The 27,736-nt window shown below is 37.0% G+C and overlaps 1 protein-coding gene across 1 annotated transcript in view; it reads right to left on the bottom strand.

Moving 5' to 3' along the window:
- ARID5B (AT rich interactive domain 5B (MRF1-like)) overlaps positions 1-27,736 on the bottom strand; it is a 177,254-nt gene that overhangs the window by 117,940 nt on the left and 31,578 nt on the right. The window contains exon 3 of the mRNA XM_012657534.1: positions 26,506-26,731. Coding sequence (XP_012512988.1) covers positions 26,506-26,731 — 226 coding nt within the window. The remainder of the gene's footprint in view (positions 1-26,505; positions 26,732-27,736) is intronic.

Raw genomic sequence — 27,736 nt, forward strand, 5'->3', positions numbered from 1 at the left:
TGGTTTCCAACTCCTGAGCTCAAACAATCCGCCGGCCTCGGCCTCCCAGAGAGCTAGGATTACAGGCGTGAGCCACCGCGCCCGGCCAACTTTCATATTTTTGAAACTCTGATAAATCCTCCTCAACACACCTAGCAAGGAGGTGACAATTCAATAAATATACTCAATTAATAATAATGATAAAATAGCTCTACCCCAAATTAAGAAAAAAACTGGATTCAAGTTTTCATGCTACTGGTACATCTTTTATTCTTTTGCTGCTAGTATCTTCATATAAAACATTTTTAAATTAACATCTTGTATTAGTGTGGCACATCTGCTATCACTGGTGAAACAATATTGATACATCATTATAATAACATGTATAGTTTACATTAGGGTTCACTTTCTGTGTCTTACAGTTCTTTGGGTTTTGACAAATGCATAATATCATGTATCCACCATGACAATATCTTACAGAATACTTTCACTGCCTATCTGTTTTCTTAACTGAGATTGAAAATTTCCTTCCAATAACGCATACTGACTTTGCATTATTAGAATAGACACAAACATATCAACAAGCCTCTCCACACAGTCCAAGGAACAAAGACAACTACAGAGTCTCAGCAAATTAAACAATCCTTTTTCCATACCAGTTCAAAGGGTGGCTGTGATAAAAGATAAAACTTTGGGACCAGCTAGTCCCTTTCCCTGAAATATAAGGAGGAGGAGGAGGACCGACTTAAATTTCCTTCCTCTCCACTCTAAATCCAGAATTACTATTCAATTACAAGACAGAATGTCAAGATATAATAAACTGAACTGAAAAAGGGAAAAGAAAACATGCTCTTTTTTTTTTCTACAAATGAAGTTCAGATCTTTTGCCCATTAAAGTAAACCAAATATGTTTCTCTCAAAAATTCCAGCCAAAAGGCAGGATGCCAAACACACTTAACAGATAAATCACTGTTCTAGGGTCTCTATTTTACTCTTTTCCCCCTTTTCTTTGTTTCTTCTTCTCTCTTTCTTTGTTTTACACACACACACATTTTAAAAGCAAACTAACACTCCTCCCCCTCTTCTCAATCTACTCACAGAAAAATAAACCAAAGGAAACAATTACTTTTGTTGAAGAATCCATTGTTTAGGGGAAAAGTCCCATAAAAATAAGTTCTACCTTCTTCATCAGAGATTAGCATTTCATATCTTGGGATCTAGCCATTGTCCTGCGCACTATGTATAACTTATTGTAGTTAATTTATCACTAAGGTCACTGTAAACTAGGAAGGAGTTTGTAAACAAAAATGAATCACAGGTTTCATTTTTGTATCCTTTTCAAACTGGAAGACCTAACAGTTTCCTGTTCCAACTTACAAAATAGTATTACTTCTATCAACCTCCTCACTGCTCTTGCCAGCAGTTTCCATTTAATTAAACTGACAGCAAAACAGGGCCTTCGCTAATGGGATCCAGACCATTTTTCCTTCAATGTAAATTCTCAGGCATGAAATTACATCTGAAACAGACACAATTATCCTTCTATATCTTCTACATACATTTAATCTATAATAACAATTCCTTTGTCTATATTACAGTGTATTTTAGGTTTCAGTCAACCTTGTTTTAACTGGAATTTTCGAGTGTTATCCAACTGGAATTCACCTTAGCATTCCTCCAATACCCTGGCTATATCTAGCTATAGGTTATGGTTAAAGACCAGATGCCAAAGGCTAACGTCCACAGCAGGGAGGAACAATTATAAAATGAATGAATTATGTTTCTGTTTGCATTCTTGTTCTCAAAGTCAATTTATTTAAGTAAGAGCTTTTTCATCAGTTGTTGACTCTAAATAAAGCCTATTGGCATTTATAAGTATGTTTGAATTTCATATTATAGGTCAAGGTTTCAAGTATTTCAACATGGTTAATCAAGGCAGAATATATTGATTAAATGTGTCTGGGAGATGCGATGATATGAACATAATTAGTGGACTAGCTAACTATTTTTCTCTGTTTAGATGTGCAGTCACTTTTCTGGTAATGGCAAGCCATAATATATGCTAAAGACTTGACTTTTTCCAGTGCTTAAAGCATAATTATATATATAAAAAAAATCCTCTTATTGGATGTATTGGTTGGAGAGAGAGAGTCTTGTTAGGTTATTTAGTATGGGAATCAGGACTTACAGGGCACAAAAATCCAAAAGAATCATAAGGCTACTTCTAAACAAAATTAAAGCACCCAGTAAACTGAATAGGAAGGTGTCAATTTTTTCTGATTGTGAGACAATAGAATATGATGATTCTTGCGTGAAAATTGGTTGAGTCAAATGTCATTAAAAAACTAAGCCTCGGCCGGGCGCAGTGGCTCACGCCTGTAATCCTAGCTCTCTGGGAGGCCGAGGCAGGCGGATTGTTTGAGCTCAGGAGTTCGAGACCAACCTGAGCAAGAGCGAGACCCCGTCTCTACTAAAATTAGAAAGAAATTAATTGGACAACTAAAAAAATACAGGAAAAAATTAGCCGGGCATGGGTGGCGCATGCCTGTAGTCCCAGCTACTCGGGAGGCTGAGGCAGGAGGATCACTTGAGCCCAGGAGTTTGAGGTTGCTGTGAGCTAGGCCGACGCCACGGCACTCACTCTAGCCCGGACGAAAGAGTGAGACTCTGTCTCAAAAAAAAAAAAAAAAGAAACAAAAAACTAAGCCTCTTTAACACCCACGGCAGGTCTAGAGATCAGCAATGTAGGTGTATGAGAATGTAAATAATTTGAAAATGCTAAGCTGAAGGGTCAAGAAAGGCTGATTGGTAAACTCAGTTCATTCCTCCTCAATACCTTCATGAAATGGCAGGTGCCTTGTTATGGTCTGTCCAGTTGTCAAGAAAAGACCTGTCTATTTCAATGAAAGATGGGAGTTTTGTTGTAGATACTAATTACCTTGACCCTGAAAAAAAAAGAAAAGGATAATAGTGTGCATATTTGAGGTTCAATTATTTCTCCATATGCAGAGGGCTACTGTCCTGTTCAACCATCTCCCCAAACTGGCAACTCTTGTCTGTAACTGAATCAAAGAAGATACTCCTACAAGCAACTCGATGAAACAAAGAATCTGCTAGCTAATAAGCATTTTAGGACTTGCTGAAAATTGTATCTTCCAATCTAAGAAATAATGCCATTGTTCTCTTGGAAAATACAAAGCAAAGCACTTTATTTTTAGGGGGAGGGTGGTATTGCAGAGCAGTGAAGGAACTCTCTTCAGAATATCCTGACAGTCTCTTTGAAAATGAAACATTTCATTTATACAGCAGAAGACAGTTGTGGCAAGATTAGAAATCATTTCGAATCTCCCCGGTAATCAAAATACAGTCTTTCCATGCGGATGGAAGGTCTCTTGTTTTACAGAAAATGCTAAATAAACAATTCTATGGGCAGAAATGTGAAAGCAATTTATTATTGTTCTATCCACTTTGGTTAAAACTTTAGAAACTGTATGAAGCCTATAAATATAAGCTTTTCTTTGTCTTTGGGATGTTGAAAACAGTTTCTCTTAAGTCCAGGGCAAAGATGAAGGAAATTACTGCTCTTTCTCCGCTGAGGAGGAATACACTGATTCAGACAGTGTCTAAAAGATAGATTCCTTAAAAACACTATATATGGGAAGAACAGCAAACCTGTCCACATATTTCGAAAAATCAAGGGCATTATATCATAAATGGGCTTGTGTTGCGGGGTTTTCCTTTTGTTTTAGACATGGGCAGCTTAATTACATATAACAATTCTTTATATTAGATTGATTACCAAAAAAAGAGCATAGAACTGTACCAGTAATGGTGCCTTAGAAATAGGATACTTTGAAAGGGTTCACTTTTAGACTTTGGAAAAGAAATACAAATTCTGCAGGGATTGTTACAGGGTTGGGAGAACCTAAGTATCAATTAACCAAATTTAGATCCATAAACACTTAGTTAAGTTTGGAAATAGCATGCTTAACCAGAAAGAGACATCATACAAAATGATTACTTCTAGGTTAGTGTTTTCTAAACTGAGGTTTTTAGCCCATTAGTAGAATTGTAAAACCAATTAGATGGGTTGCAACTAGCATTTTCAAAAAATGAAATAGCGTATAATAGAAAAGAAAATATCAGAGTGCATTACTGGTTGAGGAGTAAGTATTGTTTGGTAAAATTCCTGTTTATGAATGTATGTGTTTGTGTTTGCGTGTGTGTGTGTATACATCCACATAAGGGTGAGTGTGTGTGTGTGTGTGTGTGTGTGTGTGTGTGTGTACTGGTTCACCATGTTAAATTTATTATTATTGCAGCATGCTAGATTATGTGTATTTATACACTTACACATTCTTACCTAGGCAATATTTATGATATGAGCCATCCCCAATTCTGCCATACAATAAGAAAAGTAATATTTTCAAGAATCTTTCTAAAAAGCTAAAGTCTAGTGGAACCTGGGCATAACAGGCCCTTAAATATTTACTGAATAAACCAAAGAATGAAGAAATAAATATAAGAATATACAAACAAATGATTATTTCCAGGAATGTAACAAGCATATCAGATCAAAAGGTTACATGAACTACTCTGTGGGCCTGGGCAAGTCACCTTTGCAACATCAAGCTGTACTTCCAATATTCTGTTGAAATAAAATGCCAGTGTTATTTTTTCTGTTGTAAATGGCACACACATTAACAGAGACATTAACATTCACAGGCCAAAAAGGTTATCTGTGGAGGCTTTGTCTTACATTCTAGCAAAATATCTGCTTGGAAAATGAAAAATTGGAGTTAAATGTTTGGGCAGTTTGCACAGTAAAAATCATCTAGCAGAAAGATGAGCATGTATCCATCAACCAGCTCTGCTTGTCATTCCATAACAAAACACGTGGATGCAAGAAAAGAACTTTTTTGCTTTAGGGTGCATGATATCATATAAACCATCTCCAGCTAGGTCCACTGTGTTGCCTCATATCACATATTTCCCCTTTGTTCATGTACAAAGAATTACGGTGGCTGAAAGATAAGCAAGGTAGACACATGATTCACTAACGGCCAATGGATCAATTAAAAATTTACTCTGAACTAAGAGCTCTGGATAATACAAATATTGACCAGCAAGATAAGCTTCTTCCTGTAAGACACTAACTTGGACCTAAGCTAATCAGATATATCTTAAAAAGAAATTCAGGTAGAAATATGGCGACATCCAAATGATAAGAGTAGTTTGTATTTGTTTGGTGGTTGCTTGTTTTAATTAAAGACTTGAGTAAAGATATAGACAACTTCTCAAACTTGTAGATGACACGGTTGGAAAATATGATCTTAATATATGTGAGTTAAGAGCAAAAAGCTCTTAAAAGCCTGAAAAATGGCCTAAAGCTAATAGTGCTAAATCTAATAATGGAAAATGCAATCTTACACTTAGGTTTTTTTTTTTAAGGCCCAGTTTTCTTTGCTAACTATAATTTCTATATGAGCCTATGCAGAGTACTGCTAGTGAGAAATAAGAAAACATGAGCAGAATTTGTGGATCTATAGGTCCAAGATAAGGAACATAATAGATCTTATTATATGCCACATTGGTGAGACAACATATATGGTCTACAGACAGTATTTTAAAATGGGTATTGATTAACTGAAGCACACTGACAGAAGGGGAGTGTGAAAAATACTCCAGGTAGAAAGTGCCAAGGATGTTTAACTGGGAAACTAGAAGACACCAGAAGAACCAAGATTTTAGGATCTCTAGAAAGCAACAGAGAGAGAACTGCCTGTAAAGTACGTGAAGGACTTTCATGGGCGAGAAGAGTTTACACCCTTATCTTGTGGGGTGCCTAAAGGGAGCTGGTCCCAATGGGGAAGTGTGGCAGAGCTACAGTATTTGGTCCATATAAAAACAAAGAACTTTCCAAAATTCAAAGCATTTGGGAAAAAATCTATAGCTGTATAAGGTAAGCTCACTACTGCTGTGGAAACAGCAGAAGGATGGGTGTGATGAATGAAAAGGGATAAGATTGAATTGTCATGCAGGTCCTTACACTTAATTTTAAGAGTCCTGGACTAGGCGAGGATTCACTGGAAGCAGGGAACCCAGGCAGAAACATGGCTTCTTGAGGAAGGAGGGACAGAGCTGGTCTTTTAAAATCAATTCTAAAATGTGTTCCCTGGCCCTCTTCATCACTTTTTAATTTTCTAAAATCAATATGTATCTTAAAATCATGTATACATTTAAAATGAAATTGTTTCCTGCTCTCCAAAAGCTGTTATGAAATCAATGATGCATTGTTACAAACCAGTGACACCTTAGTGTCAAGAAAATATAGTAAATTGGAGTTAAACTGTGAACAGTGGTAGCCTCTGGGTAGTGGGACTATGAATGATTTTTATTTCTTCTTTTTGTATATCTTTACTTTTTGCAATAAAAACATATTACATTGGTAATGGGGAAAAACATTTGAAAAGGATGATTTAGAATGAGATTAGATTTTTATCTAGAAAAGTCCCACTGGTGAAAAATGAAAGTGATGTTTAAATTAAGACATTTCAATGTTTCCCAGAGAATACACGTAACGTTAGTTCGGCCAAAGCATTTACTTTCGTAGACCGTGAAAAACAACCCATGGCCTACCTCTTTGAGATTATGGCCTCAAATCTAATTTTAACATCAATGACTGAAAAGCTGCCTTTATGTTACTACTCCTCAAATAAACCCATATGTTAACATTTTAGTGGCCAATGTTCTACTGCCATTCTTTTATTTACTAAAGTAGTTAATCTAAGTTGTAAAACTAGAGCCCCTAGGGACTCAAAAAAGCCATTTTTGTTTTACATAGAAAAAAATTATTTTTTCTGAACTGGCGTACATGCACAAAAGCTGTTCACTTCAGCTAGGGCCACATCCTGACAATACGGTGGCAGTAATGTACTGAATACTACCTCATCTACCTGACAGAGTAATCATTCTATCCTTGACACTTACTGATTTTTATTTAGTAGAAGGTAGAAAAGTTTTTTCATTATATCCCACTCTGTGTGTTCAGGAATTGAATTTTTAAAAACAGTTCTCCTTTTTAATATAATGTTAAAACCAGTGTACATTTAAAATCCCCCTCTCACTACAAAATGCAAATGAATGTGGCAAGTATTTCCTATTATCATTAAAGAAGGATGCTCAAAGGAAGCATATATATACACCTCCTTTGAACATATATAACTGAAATATGTAACTGTGAATATACAATGTTCTTTCAATAAAGGCTGGGCAAGGGTCATAAAACTATAAAAAAAAAATACCCTGCCCCTTTGGACTGTAACAGCTAATCATTAGCCATCCATTCGTAATGTTTACCTTTTAGTGTGTTATTTTCACATTTTTCTTCATGGGGACTAACCATTAGTATCCCCTTAAGACTAACAAAAGTACATTCATTGCCTGCTGGCAAATGATTTCCGGCCCCAAAGCATTCACTGGTAGAAAAAGTTAAAGTATATCTAGGCTTATATTTCTATTATTGTTGGGCATTAACAGCAGCATAAATTTTTCTTCCCAAGAACTTCACTCTAACTGGCTTCACATATGATGGTAAAGAAGGCATTCCGAATTCACACATAGGATTTACATGTGTGTGAGTCAAATTTAGGAAAATAAAGAAATTTTAAACATAGTAGATGCCACAGAAATCTTTTACTAAAAGGACAGATTTTAAATTCATTTCTTATTCAACCTTTCTACTTTCACCCCCACAAAAGACTATCCCAAAGCACCATTACCTCCCAAATTAATATTCTTCTGCATTTTAAAAAGGCAGCTTGTTTGCATTTAAACATGGCTGTGTAAACAAGGTGTTTGACTGGGGGGAGATTTTCTTCTCAGAGTAATCCAGAGCTGGAGTGAAGCTATTTAAAGAGTGGAGTATTCAATTCCTTAGGCCAGATGCTAGTATAAATATGAAACTATGTTCACACTGCAGATGAAACTATTTTTAGTTGGTGCATTTTGAAGAGCACTATTCAGTTAAACATTGTAGGGTGGGATTTCAGTAAGCTACAAAAAGAATCTAGACAGATTCCTGCCCCTGTGTTAACACACTGACACAAGGACTACAGGGAGGGCTGTGCTTCAGTGGGTCCCACACCAGTGCGGCCTCCTCAGTTGAAAATACCAAAAGGCTTCCCTGCAGGTTAGTAAATAGCCCCTGCCCATTTGCTCTCCCCAGTGCTTCCTGACTCTTCCTCCTCACCCCAGGGTCCTCTCCTGGGAGTTCCCAGACATCCCACAGTCCAGGCCCTGAAGGGTTAACTCCGGACACACATCGGGGGTCTCTGGTTGCTGTTCTAGCCCTGAGGTCTGGGTCCATTCTGACTGGTGCTTGCCTGTGCCCTGCAGTTGTTAATGTTCTGATTCTCTCCCCGCAACCCCATCTGATTCTCTAGTAAGTTGGGCTTTGTATGTGACCCCAGACTTCAACATCAAGAAAGGTGCAAATCTAAAAGGGATTTGAGGACCACAGAAATGTGCAAAAATAAAATTATTCTGGGGCACATCCTGGCAATGTTTTCCACGCCAGGCACATCCATCCCTGTGGGTAAGCTCCTTTAACTGACTGTTGCTAATGACGCCGAGGTTGTAGGTGTGCTGGTCACACAGGTCATTTGTTCCCAGTGCCTTGCACATACTAGATAAAATTACAGTAAGTGCACACAGAAAAGAGTCAAGAAATGCCAGGAGTCGAAGATGATCAAAGTCTCCTGAAACTGGGATACAGGCACCAAAAGCAAGAGTGCAGCAAGCAATTCTCAACATCCCACGAACACCTGGCATGCATCATTTCCCATGGAACTTTCTGTGGGACTAGTGGGCTTTACAGAGAATTGTCCTGCTCCTCACTCAAATCGAGTATGCTCTGGGGGCAGCGACACTGGCCTGTATAGATCAGCTGTCTGGATCTTCAACCGAGACACGAGGCTGTGGTCCTGGGTGTGGTCCCATTCTCACTGCCCCGCTGACAGGCCTCTATGAATTGGTGCCCCTTTCAAATCTCTGCCATTGGCAGAGCAGGAAGTCACAGGTAGGGAAACAAAGTCCAGGGCTAGAATGATGAACGTTTTCCTTTTCAGAATCTGAATCGAGAGACAAATCAGCCAAACCGGAGGCAAGGAGCTGAGAGGCCCAGGACCTTTTGTTGCTGTCTTTTTTCATTTATGGAAGACCCATTCAAAAGAAAAGAATCAGAAATTAGGGAACTAAGAGGGAGAGGAGGGAATATTTTATTTTTCTTTAAGTGTATTTTCTATTTGTCGAAAGAGTCATCATACAAATTGAGGACCTAATCTCAGTCAGGACACTTCCATTGGCCCTAATGGAAAAGAGTTGCACATTTTTTGGTAAAACACAAGTCTCACACACACTCACACACCAATAAAAAACACAACTGTGGTGCTGTGAACATAACTCTAAATATTTCTCAAGGTTCTACTAACATTAGAAACCACTCTAATTTCTCTCGTGGTTTACTGTGATATTACCAAATCCCCTCCATGTATTTATAGGCTTCTAAGTCATAATTACCAATCATTTATTCTAAGACCATAAATGGTTTTTGGCGACTTAAATGGACAACTAATACGATTAGTCAGTGGACTAAGGTACTGCTTATGGATGGGAAAATTTATTCTAGTCCCAACCTGAGGAGTTCATTTATCAGATATTTTATGCTACTATTCCTTTAATGATTCATTCACCTTTATAATATTTGTGTTCAGAACTGCAGTGTTTCTAGCCAACAGCAAAATGCTCAGCTGAATTATCTTTTTCTTTCACAGCATAACAGAGTGAAGCACAGTCAAATTGAGGATGGCCTTCACTACACTGTTGGAATCAGATTGTCTGGCAAATGTGTCCAGGCCCATTTCTCAAACCACATGTAATGTTCTGACTACCAACGTGCCCATAGTGTCATTAACGAGCATCCTAGAACGTGCTGTACATATTTAAATGATTAGGAGAGTAGTATGGATGATGAGGCTGTTTCCAGGGGTGCTTCGGCTTTTATCAATTATGCAACACAACACAGATGTGAGCCTTCACCTTTGTTTGTTGCGTGCCACTAAAGTACACTCCCTTTTAAAGCAGTATTTATTTCCGTTTCCTTAGCTTAAGCCCAATGCTTGGGCAAGGGGGTTGTTCCAATCTAGGCAATCTGAAGGATTCAACCTCAGCAAATCACCTTTGGCTAGGCAATTTCTAAAGAAGTTAGCTTTACCCACGACTCGGTTTTGAAGGTTATGCAATAACCACTTGGGGATAGTTGGTGGTAATAGCAATTACCCTTTTCTCCTCACCCTATTGAGATCCGTGTTCAGAAACTGCCCAGAGTTGAGATTCTGGGCAAACTTAGTACCCAACCCCAATCAGGGGCTGAATACTAAACCATCCATCCGTAAGAGTCCAGGCATCTCAAAGGTAAGATACACGTCTTTATGCTACTGTTCCTACAGCATCTAATCTACTAGTGCTCAGTTAACACTGTAACTAAAACACAAAAAGGGTAGGTGCACAAGGAGTTATTTTCAGATTTCACGCCTGTGTGGCAGTTATACTTCTGAGTCTATAGATTAATTCAGTGGTTCCAACTCTTCTTAGCTTCTTGTTGACATGAGGCTCGTATGGGCTGAGAAGGTCTCATTGCTGTCAATAACCTAGGTTGGGCTGTTGCCCCAGAGAAAAGCCTCAAAGGAAATGACTTAAGTGTGGTATACAGCAGTGGTACCCAAGTCAATTTTAGGTGGTATATGGATAAACATATTTTTTATTTTAAGGATTGTGTATTTATCTTCAACATTATTTATAGCAGGCGATACAGGTTTTCCATTTACAGCAGTGATATACAAGTTCCTATTTTAAAAAGCTATTTAAGTAAAAAAGCAGTTAGTTTAAAGAAAAATTAAGTAATAAAATAGGGAGTTATCAATAAGGCAAAAATTGTGAAGTTGGCTCATTTTATTTATAAGCCAACTTATTATAAATAAGTGAATAATAAATATATTATTATAAATGAGTGAAGTCTAGGATATCCTAATCTAAGGCTTAAGACTGTAATAATGCTACCATTCATTGAATGCATTGTTGCGCCAGACACTGTGCACTAAGCATCTGGAATCCTATATGCTATTAAATCCTACAATATCCCTATGAGGTAGGATTTATTATACCCATTTTACAGATGAGAAAATTGAAACTCAGCCACTTGTCCAAGGTCAGAAAGCTAGAAATTGGGGATCCGGGGTTTAAATCCAGGCCAGCCCTTATCACTATCTTATGTTGCCTCCAAGTATAAGATTTAAAGTCTAGCCATCCATCCATTTATCCAACATATATATTGAGCACCTACTACATGACTGACAGTGTCCTGGATGAAAGGGAGGGATTCATTTCCTTCTCTTTAATTCATTTCATCTAGTAAATGGCAGATGAGATCTTAATCAGAGAAAAAAAGACAAGGTCTCTCATCTTGGGCTTTAACTCATGCTCATGGGAAAAAGTCCAAATTTAGACCAAAAACAATATGCAGAGCTCCCTACATGAAAGACAAAAACTCATTCTTTTATAAATATTTAGAAAATTGAGTGTGTGACTGATTCACATAATAAACATATTGCTATTAGCAGAGGCAAAAGGCTTTCAAAAGAATCCTTAGGAAGGCTTCGTTTTACAAAAACTTGGTATATAAAGATTAAGCCATAGAAAATGTTATTTCCACTACAAAAGGTGCTCTACTTTACCAAAAGGGGTTTCAAAGGGCTTCCCACTGTTGTAAACTTCCTTGGAGCATTTGACAGAGGAAGTAACTAAGGAAGACGTGCACACAACATATCCAGACTGTCCAAACAGTAGAGAATGAGTATTACCTATTGTCCATCCCTGCTGTCAAGATTTATAATTTGACAACATAAAAGAAAAATGTATGACATGAGGCAGGCATGGCCTTCCTTCCCACATGTACACGAAAACCAGAAACTCTCCTGTCTGAAAGTGGAATGCCATCAACCTCATGGGTGGACACACATTGTCCTTGTTTTCCTTCTTCACAGCATGACGGTCTTGTCCTCTTAAAGGGAATCAAACAGCAGTCCCGAGCCAAGAGTACATGGACCAATTTCAGGGGGGGCATTCATTAAATAGTCTCAAATGCCATTCAGATTTTGTGGATGTAAACATTTCTGAGTGGAAAGTCTGTAGCGTCCTTTAATTCTCAGAATCATCTATGCAACCCTGCAAAGATTAAGCCCCACTAGACCTGGTGAATGCAACTACCTGTCCTGCCTATCATGTGTGCTTGGACACTAGGAAAATACAATAAATAAATCTTAGCTGAGATGCCTGAGTGGCTTTTTGGGGAGAGAAGTAACCGATAGTTAGGGATTTTAAAAGTTATCTCATAACCTTTTTATCATCACAGACCCCTTCTGGAATCAGATGAATGCTATGAATGGTCTCCAGAGAAAATGTGTCAGGAGAACGTGATAACCACAACACTACAGAAACTTGTGAGAAAGTTTGTATTCACATACAGAATTCTGCATGCAGATTTGGGCGGGGGGGAGGGGCATCAAAAATTTACCCATTGGTTCTTAATTAAGAACCCAGGATTCAGATTATTTCCCAGCAGAACATTTAGGTTCTTGATATAAAGCCTAAGGTTTCGTTTTTGGAGATGGGGGAGGGGTAGTGATCATTAGGATGTCTTGCGCCACACCTTGAACCCACTATGGGTAGCACAGAGTCTAGGACTATCCCTGCCTTCACTTTCATGACAGATACACAACAGAAGTTTTATTCAGCCATGAAGTTCTGCCCAGGCTGAATTCTATGATTTTTTAAGATCCACCACAAACACTGACTTTGGGAGAAACTGTTTTATATGAATTGATTTGATTAACCACACTAACCCCATTTGTAACCACAAATGATGTAACTAGGCAGAAAATTGAAAGTTAACATTTTCATGAAAAAGTTTTGTCATTTGCAATCTAAAATCTCTAACTTTTTTTTCTTAGCTTGTGGGTTATACCCAAAGAATATGATATGAAAATATTGCAGTGATGAATCAAGGACACCCAACGAGAGGATAAAAATTTACCATTTTGAGATTCAATGATAGCCTTTCATTGCCAAAGCACACATTGGTAGGCATGGAGAGTCTACATAGTTATGAAACATATGAAACTCAATAAATCCAGATAAATCAAGAAAGAGCCTTAAGTTTAAGCTTAATTATCATCCCTTCAACTTCTCAGAACATGTTCTTGTTGGAAGTGCTAGAGCTTTGGCAGAATATTAGGAATTTCAACTAGGAATACACAATATACGTATTTCTTCCGTTAGCCAGACAGCCTCAATACGAATCACTATGTATTTATCAGAGACAATGAAAGGTCAGTATTTAACATCAAGCATAGGATTTCTATTTGGAAAGCCAAGTTTGAACTAAGTCCAAGTTCCTAGTGGAATGAATAGGCCCTTCAAAAAGAAGATCTAAGGCAGAGATGATCATGAGATTCTTCATTTCTAGTGATATCCTGAAAGAACAGAAAGAGCACACGAGATAGGAATCTCCTAATTTATTCAATAATCATGGATGTGAGATTATTGCCAAAGAAACAGGGGTCACAATTCCTGCTCGTCCAGCATTTACAAGTGTGCACATGAGCAAGACATGTACTCACAGAACCTTCTTCCAAGCTCCAGGGACACTTTATCTAAACCTTCATCCACGCATTGGCTAACCTTTACATAGCTGTAGCCATCTGCCCTGCTAAAACTGTGAGTTTCTGAGGGCAGGGAATGGGTCTCTTTCACCTTCACATCCCTTCCACAGCGAATATAACGCCTGGCCTTATTAAGCACTCAGTGCATAAAACAGGATTCTACTTCAAAATAAAAGATTGGGCTAAACATCACACCTGTCCAGATCTCTCTAGATCAGCACTGTCCAATACAAATATAAAGTGAGCCACATATATATTATTTAAATTTTCTAGTAGCCACATTAAAAAATGTAAAGGGAAAGGTCAAATTAATTTCAATAATATATTTTATTTAATCTGACATATTAAAACTATTATTTCAATATGTAATTATGATAAAAATTATTAGTATGATACATATTCTTTCTTATGCTAAGTGTTTGAAATCCAATGTGTATTTTGCACTTACAGTATATCCAATTTGCATGCTAAATTTTCAACAAAGTGATATGTAGTCCTACCAAAACAATAAAGTCATGTTTAACAAAAAAATTTCACACTGTAAATTTTTACATGTATTGTATAAAAAGTAATATTAAGGGAGAAAACAGATTGAAACAGATTGAAGTATCACCTTTTCTTTAAATAGAGACAAATGTAGTTATACTTTGAGAGTGAGAGGGACAACTTAGATTTCTTAAGATAAGGGCCACCAGAAAGATGAAGGAACTAGAAATCATACTCCATAAGGAACATAGAACTGGGGATATTGGTGTTTGACCCATAGAAGAGAAAATTGGGAATGGGGACAGAGAGTAGTGAGAAGGCCTGGCTATTTTCAAATAACTATTTTCGAATATTTGAAATGCTCAAGGACAAGAAAAATTTTACTTATTCTATGTTGTTACAAGAATAGAACTAGAAACAATAGTATACAGTTAATGCAATTGTTTATACTATAAACACACATTCAAATTTAATTTTTCAAAAATAAGAATTCCTAACAAAGAGGTCAAAGATGGAATAGGACTGTCTCATAAAGTAATGAGTTCCCAAACATTGTAAATATTATAAAGTCAACTAATCTAGATTTCTGCAGAGAAGATTTAAGACATAGTAAGTGCAGGAAAGGTGTCACATTAGAATCTTGTAACTAGATGACCTGTAGTTTCTTTCAACCCTGAGATTTTATGACCCTATAATATTTGTCATTATCTTAAAGCCATGTGAGAGATATTAGTACTGTTATCATCTAATTCCCCTTCCTTCTAAGAGTGCTGTAGGATTATATATTCTTGCCTCCTTGAATTAAGACATGGCCATGAAATTCAGAGCCTCATGAATTAATGAAATGTGAGTAGAAGTGATGCATGTTAGTGCATGTTATTAATTTATAAACATTTAATTGCTAGTCCTCAACTCTCCACCTCATTTTTCCCCTTCCTATGCGAGCATAGAAGCATGCGTTGGTGTGGAGGTCCAACGCAAAGGCTCCACAGAAGAGGAAACTGTTCTGCAGAGTCCTGTACATTACAATGAACTGTGCATAAACACGAAATAAGTCTTTGTTGTGTCAAGCCATTGAGATTTTGGAGATTTTGTTACTGTAGCATAATGCAGGCTATTCTAACAAACCTTGAAAATTCTTACTCATAACCTCCAAGAGAAAACAACATACAAAACCATGGCCACATCTGTGTGCTTTGGTTCATTTTGGAATAAATAGATACCCCAAGGACAAAAGCGATTTCCAGTGTGGACCATCCCACAAACACACAAGCATATTCACATGCCTACCTATCCACATCCAATAAACCACAATAAGCCACTTCATAGCCAGAGAAACATCAGAGGAGGCCAGTAACACATGTTTTACATGGGATCTTCCAAAGCACCTTCTGAATCCTGGGCACCAAACTTTCTAGCCAACTAGGATCAGCTGTTAACGATGATCTAAAAGTGATCTGAGGAAGTAAAAAGCAGATGGTGTGCAAGACAATCCACACTTTAGGTAAATTCTAGCAGAGAAAATTAAATTTAAAGACAATCACATTAAAAGCATTTCAAAATAAAACCCTCAAGGTTTTCTGGACCCCTAGAGAATTGGGAGCATGGCTTATTTGATCCTGAATCAATTTCAACACCTTCTAATAGATAATTCCAATGTTTATGAATTAAATAGAATGAAGCCACATACTACTATTACCTATATCTTGGTATTCTTTTTATGTTTATTTTCTTGGGGAATATAATAGCATTTTATAAGGTTTACTTTTCTAAAGGAAAGAGGAAAGGAAACCAATATTATTGACTAAGTGCTCCTACTGTGTGTTTGGTGCCCTGTATATGATCTAATGTAATCTTCCCCAGTCCTGTGTGACGGGTGTTATTAATTTACAGACAAGAAAGTAAAGCAGAATTAAAATTTTTAAGGCCGTACAGTTTATGCAGCAACGGTTTGCATCCAGATCCGTCTTGTTTTAAACTCCAGGCTCTTTCCACTGCAACGTAACTGACAACCAAGGTACAGTGGTCAAAAAGAAGCCATCCTAAGATGATAGCTTCCACGCTGGCTCATTCTTCTATATCTTTAATTGAAAATGTTAATCCAAACCAATGGGAACTAAGCAAACATTTTCAATTAAAAAAAAGAAAGAAAGAAATCCACACAGAGGCCGCACAAGTGAAAAACCTATATTTATACACACAGCCATCACGCGGTAGTTAATTAGCCAGGTAACTATAGGTTTTTCTCTGCTAGAAAAGTATACGTTTCATCACGCTTTGAACTCTGCCTTATTATCAGCACTGCTATGAAAACAATGTTTTATTTCTTATCGAGAAAATAGGCCAGGCATGAAGCATTATTTTTGTAGCGCCTAATAGAATACTTTCTTTGTGAACCAAAGGAGTAGAATGAGCAGTTAGAAGGTGGAAAATATCCTCCACCATGATTAGCAAGTAACCATTTTAAGGGAGGTGAGGATTAAAACAGTGCAATTGCCTAGAATAAGAAGCACTGGCTGTCGTGCTAAAACCATCTCCCTAAGAACCTGTCACCTAAAAAAGAGACAGATTACAAACAAGCCGACAATAAAAAAGATAAGGCAGGGCAAGTCCAGTCTGGATTTGTTTATTTCTCTACACATTTTTGTCACTGCTATAATCCTGAAATATGAAAAACTTCCCTTGTGGAAGACAGGCATTAATAGGCGCCACAGTAAGATGTAAAATGTCCACACACACACACAAGTCCCTATAACACCACCTACAATCTTCAGGCTAGCAGATGAGCTTTGAGCATGTTCAAAAGTTCTCTCTGTGAGTTTTCCAGAATGAGTGACAAATGGTTGACTAACTAGACCAAGCACTGGTTAGCAACTGAATATCCCAAGCATGTTGTTTCTCCTACCAGGTACCAAGGAGACAGCCCCTCCTCCACCAGAGGGTGTCCTAGGAAATGCTGGAATAGAAGTCAAATCAACTATAAAATGCACATAAGTGTTCCAAATAGTCAAAGGACAGAGAACTTCAGAGATTTCAGAATAAGCTGATCATAAAAGCCGCGTGTTTACTTAACCTACTAGGTATAGCTTTGAAGTCAGAGTGCCAACACTATAGAGTTAAGATTGTTACTGGGAAGATAAGACAAACACATGAAAAAAAGACACTGCATTATACCAGTAGTTATAGAGTAAGGTGTTCAATAAGGTGGTAGAGACATTAAATGTGATAAGATAAGAGCTCACAATAAAGCAAGGCAAATCCTATGAGCTGGATGGCAGAGAAGGGATTCAGGGGCTTAGCTGAGTCTAAAAGGAAAGGGAGAATTCCCACCGGTGAGAGTCCTAGAAGGAGGAACATTCCAAGAGTGGAAAGGCATGAGCCACTCAAAACACACTGGAGAGTTTGCAAGGCAGGGGAGTGGGTGCAGGCGGTTAAAGAGAAAGAAGACCAAGCAGTTAGACTAGTTAGACTAGAGCAGAAGGTTTACATAGGGAGAGAAGATAAGGGAGGAGGATAAGCTGTCTCTACACTCTGTGTATACTTTGAGCCGGCAATCCCCCCCAGCTACAAATATTTAAGGAAATAGTCATGGATGTGCGCAGAGCTACAAGAATTTCATAGAGTTTGTGGAAATCAGAAGTGGCTGAAATGTCCAATAATAATTAAAGTACGAAACGCCTCTGTAATGAAACATTCTGTAGCCAAAAAAAAAAAAAAAAAAATGCCCAAAACAGTGTAGGATATTTCACAACATGGAGGCATATTTACAATACCTCTGTACAAAATTAAGGGGGTGGTAGGGTAGGTTCCCAAACACTAGATTTTATTTTTATGGGGAAAAAGTGAATGCATATAAATTCTCGCCAGTGCACGCATTCATATTCATTGGCACATATATAAACACTAACAGCATTTACTTCTGGGTGGGAGGAAAATAAGCCACATATATTTTTCTGCTTTTTGTTTGCATTGCTTACATTTCCCAAAATGAACATGGATAACATTAGTAGTAAAAAGAACAAATAATAACAACAATGAAAGTTATTTAATAAAAAAGAAACAAAAAGGAGGCTGAGACAAAACGGTTTACTGGATGTTTGCCTACAACATTTGTATTTTATTCAGTAGACATGAAGTTATTGAAAAGAGGGAAGTACTACAAGCTAAAAGCCAGTATTTAAAGGTCAGAAGTATAAAAGAGAGTAAAAATGGTAAAAAATTCAACGAGCAAGTGGCAAGGTCCAAAACAAGAGAGTTCTAGGCAAGGCAGAGCTCCATGATTTTAGGGAAGAAAGAAGCAACGCCACTTCTTTCAAGCACACTAAACGAAAACACACAGTTAGGCAACCAGGAAAACCCCAAATCAGCAGCACTATTTGCTCAGCCCCTACTGTGCATGAAGCACTTCATAAAGCCTTTGAAAACCCACTATTATTCCAATCTGTCCTAAATAAATATATTTATTCAAATGGGCTAAAAGTCCAAACCTCGGCTTTCCTCTACTGTGACCTGTATAAACTACAGATTTAAACACATAATGTTAGAGGAGAGAAGAGGGGTGAGTCTTTGACATTTAGGAAAATTAATGTTTTGCAATAGAACTTTGCATTTAAAGTTCTCTAACAGATAAACGAGCAGTTCAGAAGGATCGGTGTCAATACTAGACAGTATTGAGACTAAATGCCCTAATCAAACATCTGCTCATAAAACCTTTTAGAAAAGCTACATTGTTTCACATGTAGGATGTACGTACTTTGTGTTCCAAAGTGATGCTATTGTGGTAACAGCTATAATAATGGCCTACGGTGGGTAATCATGCAGTGGCTAATGAGATAAGAGGTAGGAGGCAAACAAAAACAATTCAGAGTTATGATAAGATGACAAGAGCATCATACACCTTCAACCGAAAGGGGAACTCTTGAATCAATCCTTATTTTAAAAGCACATCTGAGGGATAAAGTCAACATTGCATTTTCAAGAGATATTTCAAAGACCATTGTGGACCAATCAGGTTTGTCCTTCACAGCAGACCCACTCTTATCACCAGGTGCCAATCTACCTGTGATAATGGAAATACATGAGCTCGTATGAAGCCAAGACTGCATGAAAGACTTTTTTCCAGCAGACCCAAGGTATGTACCAAGAGATCAAATTTAGCAAGGGATTTAGACCACAACTGAATTTATTCTTTCGTCTTTGACTATCTTCTCATCACCACACACAGTTCATTGGAAAATTAGCATTTCTCATCAATGAAACTAACACAAAAGAATGACAGTTGCTGTCTTCATCTTGGTCTTTTATCACAGATATGGCCATAAAGTACCTGATCCAAAACAAAGTGCCAGAAAAAAACAAACAAAAACAAGAACAGCTGAAGTCTAGGAGGAGGGTATGAATTAAACTACCACATATGATAATTTAGGGAAGACTTGTCAGTCTTTGTCTTGTTTGGTTGGAGTAGCTTAAACAAGCTGAACGCCAAGCTCATCTTCAACTGTGGGTCTTTCTTGAGGCAAGAGCCAGTTTAGGGATGTCCTCCCCCCCAGTATACAACTACAGGAGCTACAACAGCTCAGCAGGCACCACAACACAGATATTGAGTCACAATGGCTGCCGTATTAATTAACAATGATGTTCATTAGATAACAGGCTACTCTTAATACCATTGTGTAAAAAAACAAAACAAAGAAACAGGTAACTAAGCTCCAGGGGGTGCAGTGGTGGAATAATGTTTTCCCCTTTTTGCTCTGAGGTATAGAAAGGCCAAGGCCTTACAGCTCTCGGGAAGAGAGTCTAATAGTTTCCCTAGTGTCGCATCATATCTGGAGGTGGCCAAGCCAGCTCCCTGGAGCTCTGCTCGTGCGTGATGGACGTGCCATGGCCTCTATTTCACTAGAAGTCACTCCTCCTACTCTGGCTCTAGGATTCTTAGCAAAAAGCAGCTCCTGCAATAGAAATGAGTAAACTGGAGTACAATATCATCCCAAGTGTGTCCTAAGACGATTAACGAGGATGGTGAGGAATTTCGAAACCTCATCTTGAGGAAGAGCTGAAAAGAGAGAACTGGAGACTGTTACAAGGAAAAAGGGGGAGAAAACATCAATGGGACCAATGCCCCTAAAGGCCCCTTTTGGCCTGACAATTCTATGAAAAGTTCCAAAGAAGCATGAGTTTCTTACTTTGTTCATCCTAGAGGTAAATATTGGTAACCTGGACACTAAAAACAGCACTAAAAGTTCTAATTTCACTTTTTTTCTACCTCTGCAGGAATAGCTGAGATGGCTGAGTGTAGACAACGTAAATAAATGTCACTTATTTGAGAAAATTTTTACTTGTTCATTCTATCATCATTTTAAGCCAGTTTTCAACTATTTGATTCAATAGTCACGCCAAATTTTAAATTTCAAATGAAATGAATAATCTTATTCCTTATGTGTTCCCAGTTTCTTAGAAAGTATCCTGTTACTAAACTGTTCTAAAACTTTGAATGTCTTGGTTGGAGATTCTTGGAAGTGTGAACTTGCTCCATTTAAAGGCCCTATGGGTTGTCACTTTACAATGGCATGAGACAACCTCTCAAAGAAAGAGCCATGTTGGCACTTGGAGAGCATGCTTCTCCAATGTTAATTCTGCTACAATTACATTCTTTACAGAATGCATGATGAACACAACAATATTGGCAGAGGACCTTGTGAGAAAATCATTTGGAAAGTATCTTTAGAAATTTTTGATAAATTCCGTATGTAATTGATTTCTATTTTGAACTTAATGATACTATAAAGGCCAAATTTGTTTTAGTGCGGACTCTGTTCTGTAGGGATTCCACATGATATTCATGACTAGAATAATGCAAAAGTGTATCATCTAAGAAACTTCTCAAGTTTCAATGTTAAGGAAAATGGTATAGTTAGACCGTTGAACACAAAATATAAGCAGCAAATGCCCTCGAAAGACTCTTTGATATATATACAAAATTTAAATAGGACAGGAAGGAAGGAAGGAAGGCATGGAGGAAGGAAGGCATGGAGGAAGGAAGGCATGGAGGGAGGGAGGGAGGGTTGCCCTAGTAAGAAGCATGTTTCCAATCCTAATAAATTCATTAGAGGTCTCAGGTGAAAAATCTTTATGACAAAATGTCAGCACTTTAGCATGCTTCTTATGAGAGACATTTAACCTGTTTTCTTCAACAAAGAGTGAGAATCCTTTCCATGTCCACAACCCAGGAAGTTGCTTGACATATCATAATCAAAAGCAATCTGAAGCAATCATTTAAAATACAAGGTCTCCAGAATTTCCAAGCAAAGACCATAGTCAATTTTTAACCAAGAGTACCTGAGAGATCACTGGCCACTCATGCTTCAGCTTTTTTTGACAGAATTTTGAGGAGGAGAAAAGTTATATAAAATATAAATATATGTTATATAACTATATAAAATATTATATAGTTATGTATCATATATTTATTGATTATTTAAAATAAATGGATGTAAAATAATACATTTATTAATCATAGAAAACATATTATGTTTTATGTATATAAAAACAAGCAAGTGAAGGACTTTTATAATAATTTTCTATCGAGGCAGACAATAATGGGAGTAAACCTTGCCCTAAATCACTAGCACATGTGTGTGATTAGGGACATTCAAAAGGGACAAATAAGCTATCATTGTGCCACAAAGCTCTCTATCATCTAGAACCTCCTCCTGATAATAATATAATGATAATGCTACCATTTAGACTTGAATATCACAAATGTACCCCTAGATATTAACTAATTTGTTTTCAGTTGATCTCAAAAATCCAATGAGATACAGCAAAATACACATATTGACCATTTTACATACAAGGAACCTGAAGGTATAAATGTACAGTGACTTTCAATGACTTTTCCAGTGAGTGACAGATATACAGGCAGGGCCAGGATTCTCCTCGTCATCCCATCGCTGCCCTTTCAACCCCACCATGCTGTTTTCTCCCAAAAGTACAGTTCAAGTCCCAGCAACAGAAGAGAGAGGGGAAGCCACTCTTTCTCGATTCGATGGGACTTTAGAAACAGAATTTGAACTGAATCATTAAATTCAGCCAGACCCATATACACAACCTTTTCGTCTTTTTTCTAGTTCAGCTCAGACCCCTCTATCTTTTCTTTCTCGTTCTAAAGACACATTTGGAGATGAAACCATTCATAACTGCCCATCCACAGACAGTTGGTGGCAGCATAATTGACAATGAGTCTGCTGCAAAAAAATGAAAATGCTGTTTTAATAACCTTGGCCTAAAATACATTTCTGTTGTATGCCTCAAAGGGTTTCAATAAAAAGTCAACCTGTAGAGACATATTTTCTTGGCTTAAACAACAATCCAAAGCATATAAATGTAGTCCAACTATAATGACATATTTATAGGCCAATAAAGCTTACACTGCAGCTTTCATACTTCACTTAAAGGAACTCTGTAAGAAGCAGTGTTATATAAAATAATTTGATTTTTTTTTCAAACTATAGCCCAAGGAGTAAAAAATGCAAGTTTGCTCTGTTTAACTGATAGTGTTTATATTCCTTAGTTGCTAAAAATTTTGTAAAATGAAATAATTCTTCATTTGACTACTTTCAACTGCCATACCAAATATGGGTATCAAGTCCACTTTATTACAAAAGCTAAGTACTATAATTCTAAAGACAAAAATAAATAACTAGAGGCTTGTGTAGTGAATGATTTAATCAACCTGATTCTTCTGGAAAAACAGGTTCTTGTGTTCATTATGCTTATGAATAATACATTCCTTAAACCTTCTATTTTAACATAGTTATTTTTCTTTATTTTTTTATAAACTTCAATATGAAACAGTCTGAAAGAAAGTAAAACATCTCACTTGAGTAAAGTCGTAATTTGCATTGGTTTCATATTGAGCTTTCTTTCTTTGAAAAAGACAAAGAGGAGGGAAGAGGATGAATGTATTTTACCACATCTCAGAAGTGTTTTTTAAGATTATTAGTTTTTCCACTATCCAGATCTGTAGTTTTTAGTCATCAACCATTTAGTCTTAAATGAAAACTCGAGAGATTTTTAAAAAGCAAACATTGACATCCTCAAATATTGTCCAAATGTGTTTCTTCAAAGGGGCAGAGGATAAAAAACAAGAGAGTTGTGACTTGAATCAGAGCAGTTATTGGAAGCTGGCATTTGCGGCAGAGTTTCTCTTGGTAGAGTATTAATTTGTTGGCAGACACACATTTGTGAGAACATTCTTGGTTTTTTTTACTATTCAGAGAGAAACAGGAAGTGACACAAACTGGGATTAAAGGGAGCTTATTCTACTTAAACATTAACCAAGAAGAGTTCTTTAATTGGCTTTTATATTTTAAAATCCCTTCTTTTAAGAGTCAACTTAATTATCTTGTCGTTATTGATTTTTAACGTGATGAAACAACTCAGTTAAAAAAATAACATGTTGGAGTTTTCCTTTATCCATAGAAAGGTGAGATCTTTCCGTTCTTTACTTACTTCCACCAGAAAAAAGGGAGGGTCTTAAGTAATCTCACAGTTCATCTTCATTCTTCGGTAAGAACAATGAGGAGTTGTAAGGGTTTACAGAAGGAAAAACCCAATAAGTGTGTGAACTTCCATTGACAATGTGGTACTGGAGGTGGTTTCAGTGTGACCAAGGGAAGGGGAGATAAGAAAACCACTGTGTAGAAAGAAAAGTACAGACAATAAATATTTTGATGTCACAGACAGAAAGAAAGAGGCTCAAGAGAAAGTTGCTGGGACAGGGGTGTGTACAGAAGATGACACCCCTGTCTCCCCAGTATAAATCCTGACAATGTAGAAGCAAACCTTAGATCAGGCAGATAATGGAAACTCATTACATTAAGGAAAGTTTTTGTTTCTCTTTCCACATTATTACAACACAGTGTGCATTCCAATTACAAAAGCTATTTGTCTCAAATTCCCGTAGTTCATACCGACTGAGTAGAATTTCAAGGCCCTAAATTCTATCCTTAAAGGGGTATTTTACATTTTAAATTTTTTAAGGTATACAGTATTTCTTGCCCACCAGAGGAGAGCCTCACAATCAACACAGTTGATTCTTCAGCACTAATCATCGAGCTATCTCTGAAATGGGACCAAAAATAAATAAGTAAGTAAATAAAATCAGAATCACCTAGGAAGCCTTTTATCAGTACACATTCCTTGGCCCTGCCCCAGTCCTGCTGAATGAACAATCTGGGGGAGTTGGACTCAGTAATCAGTATTGTTTTTTAAATTCCCCTAGTAAGTCTCATGAACAGCTAGATTTAAAAACCACTAATACAGATTTTTCCAAGCCAAACCACCTGCAAGTACTTTGAATATTTACTATAAACCAATTTCTTCTGAAATCATTTGCAAAAAGGTAGATTATGGACATTATTTTTAGAATCCAAGAAGATCAAAACCTCTTAAATCTCTTGGTGGAATGAAGAAATTGGGCTTCTTTTCATGTTCCTTAATAAACTCAGTTCTAAACACAATTTTAAACATAAACCTTGCTATAAATACTCTTGTTTATACGTGTGACATCAAGCTTAACCATCTACACATCCTTTTGTCCCCTGTGGGTTTCCTGTTTAATTTTTTATTAGTAACAGTATATTCTATAACTCAAAAAAAAATCAGACAAACAAAAGAAAGATTTTAACGTTAAGGAAAGCCTAAGACAATGGCAATACGACTTAGATCATACATTAGGAAAGTAACACAACAGATGTATTATTCAGCATTATTACACGTCAAATGACTAGTTATTGTGAGTTCACAAAATTGGGAAGTGTAATAGCACGTATAGAATACCATTAAAAATTATTTGGATTTAGAAGGAAAACCATTAGTTTAATAATTTTCTCTAAATGTGCACGTGACAATCGGGCTGCCAAAGCAAAGTATTAACCGCCTGACATCTACCAAAAGATGTCAGGAAACTGTTGATTGTTAAACTCAAACTGCAAGAAAATATTAATATTATTCCCAAAACACAGCATAGCTCATCACAAACCAGAGTCACATGAAAGGCACAGTCCGTTACTGGTGTTATTTAGTCTCTTTGTGCCAATTAAAATAAATCACCCAGGTTTGTTGTAATAGTTAAGTTCTAGGTTAAAAAAAATCAGGAAGTTGTCACATTAAGGCATAAAATAGGACTGTGAAAATCAGCATTATGCTCAAATGAAAGAACAAGATGCCTTTATATGTAAAAGTGAAGTTCCTCTTTGCCCAAAGAGGAAATAAGTAGTCTAAATCAGAGGTCAACAACTTTGGTCTTAAGCAATGCTAGGAGAGTAAGTCAGTAAATGCCACAAGGGGATACAAACAGAAGGGAAAAAACAAGGAAAGAATGCAAAAAGTCACTGGAGAAGAAAGTGTTAAGAAAAAGCAATAGAATTAATTACAGAGTCCCTCATTTGTGCCAGTTCACTGTGCTACACCCTTTTTATCTTATATGTCACAATGACCTTATTTTTTAGATGGGGAAACTGAGGCTTAGAAGTTAAATTATTTGCCTAAGGCCACAAAGCTAAGTAAGCAGCAGAGTTAATATTCAAACATTAATCAAAATAACTACTTCAGAGCCCAAGTATGAATAAATACCGAAGCCCAAGTTCTCCTTTAAAGTTTAAAGTTCTCCTTATGAGTTTAAACTTTTAAGTGGAAGAGGGGAAGGAAGGCAAGAAAAAAAATATCTATAGTTGATGGTGACCTCCGAATGCTAAATGCGCAGGGAAATCTATGCCATTGGTTCCCCTACCTTGATGCTGTTCTCTTGCTCCACTCATCCCTCTTCCTCACTTTGCTTTCCACCCAAAACAAAACATGAAATTCTGACATGGTGTTAATAGATGTCATATTATCTACTTATAGCAAACATTTTTAATTAATTCAATTTTAGATGCCCTAATTAAGTCTTGTGCCTTGGTACCACACTGGAAGTTGTTTAAGGCCACTGTGTCACCCAGCACAAGGCTCCACAGAGAGAACACCCTGGGATCCAACAGGTAACACTCCTCTCTGTCCCACCCAGTCATCTCTCCATCTATCCCATCCGGATTCTTAGGCCCCTCTCAGATTAAAGACATTTAAAAATATATATATATATTTAAGAGGAAATATTCATATATATTCATATATAAGATGAATGATAGGGTTTCCAGAAAAATCTACAACCAAAAAAGTAAGTTACTATATACGCCCACATGTTAGAAGTACAAGTCATATTTACCAAGGTCGGCCTTTTCCTTGAGAACGTCTTTGAAGTTGAGCCCGCTGTTCAGGGTTGACTGCCTGTATTTCAGCAGAGATTCCTTCTGTCCATTCCTTCCCAAGGCCTCAGTTTTCATTGGCCCAGCTTGGAGGCCACATCTCCACTTGGAGAAATCAGAATGTACCCACTTGACCAGGTCTTCAAGCTTCACAATCACCTTTTCGGAAACAGCAATGACTTCATCCTACAAGAGATGATTGGGGAAGAAAAAAAAATTATTTGTGGGTTTGAGGTAAATGATCCATACTCAACAAGGTGCATCTGAAATGCCATGGGAGTGGTTTAACCTTATGTAAGCAGGCAGTGTGTGTTTTTCAGTGACAGAGAATTTTCAATAATTTGCTTCATTTCAATAGTTTTTCACTGCTAGTTGTTTAGTTAAGGAATAATTTATATATTTGTTATATGATTAGAAAGTATCCAAAAATAGGGCAGTAATTCTAATAGTCACTTTTAATACTTGTTGCCAAAATTCACTCCACCTATCTGACCACTTGGGTGAAAGCTAATTTTTAGGTGCAATTAATTGCAAATATAAAAAATGAAAGCTAGATGACTAATGGTTAGCCTGTCTCTATATAAATGGTCTAAGTAAATCTAGGATTCTTGGAACTCTGACTCACCCCCAAATTCCTATGTTTATGGTACATTTTCCCTTGGCTTATACACAAATATTGAATTTAACTTTTGTCCTAAAAATTAAATAAAACTGTGATGTAATCCCAAAAGAAATACTTCATAAATGTTATGTGCTTCCCACTGAAAGAAACTTACACATTCTCATGTTTCTCAAAAACTTTGTAAGTTGAGAAATGAACTGATTTTTTTCTTTTAATACATATGGGGTAGGGGAGAGAGGGTGAGGAGAAAGTCTTTGAGTCTCAGAAAAGTAGTTGAAACTTAAGTTGCTCCTATGATTCATAAATTTGAATCTTAAGCATTTCTAATTGCTTCTAGGAAACAACCAACTTTTCTGAGTCAGAATTAATACAGCAAGATATTTAACAGATATCCATACATGGAACAAAGGCAGGGCCCTCCCTCCTCACCAGAATATTCTCTGGAAAAAGCTTAAGAAGATCATCTCACTGGGTTTTAAGTTATTTAAGCATTTGACATTTCAACTTGAACTGACTTTTATTTCACGTTTCTGAAGAAAGCTTAGCTTTCTTAGCTGTGAAAACCCCCA

The sequence above is a fragment of the Propithecus coquereli genome, unplaced genomic scaffold (genome assembly GCF_000956105.1).
Source record: "Propithecus coquereli isolate 6110/MARCELLA unplaced genomic scaffold, Pcoq_1.0 Scaffold115, whole genome shotgun sequence".
Taxonomy (NCBI): domain Eukaryota; kingdom Metazoa; phylum Chordata; class Mammalia; order Primates; family Indriidae; genus Propithecus; species Propithecus coquereli.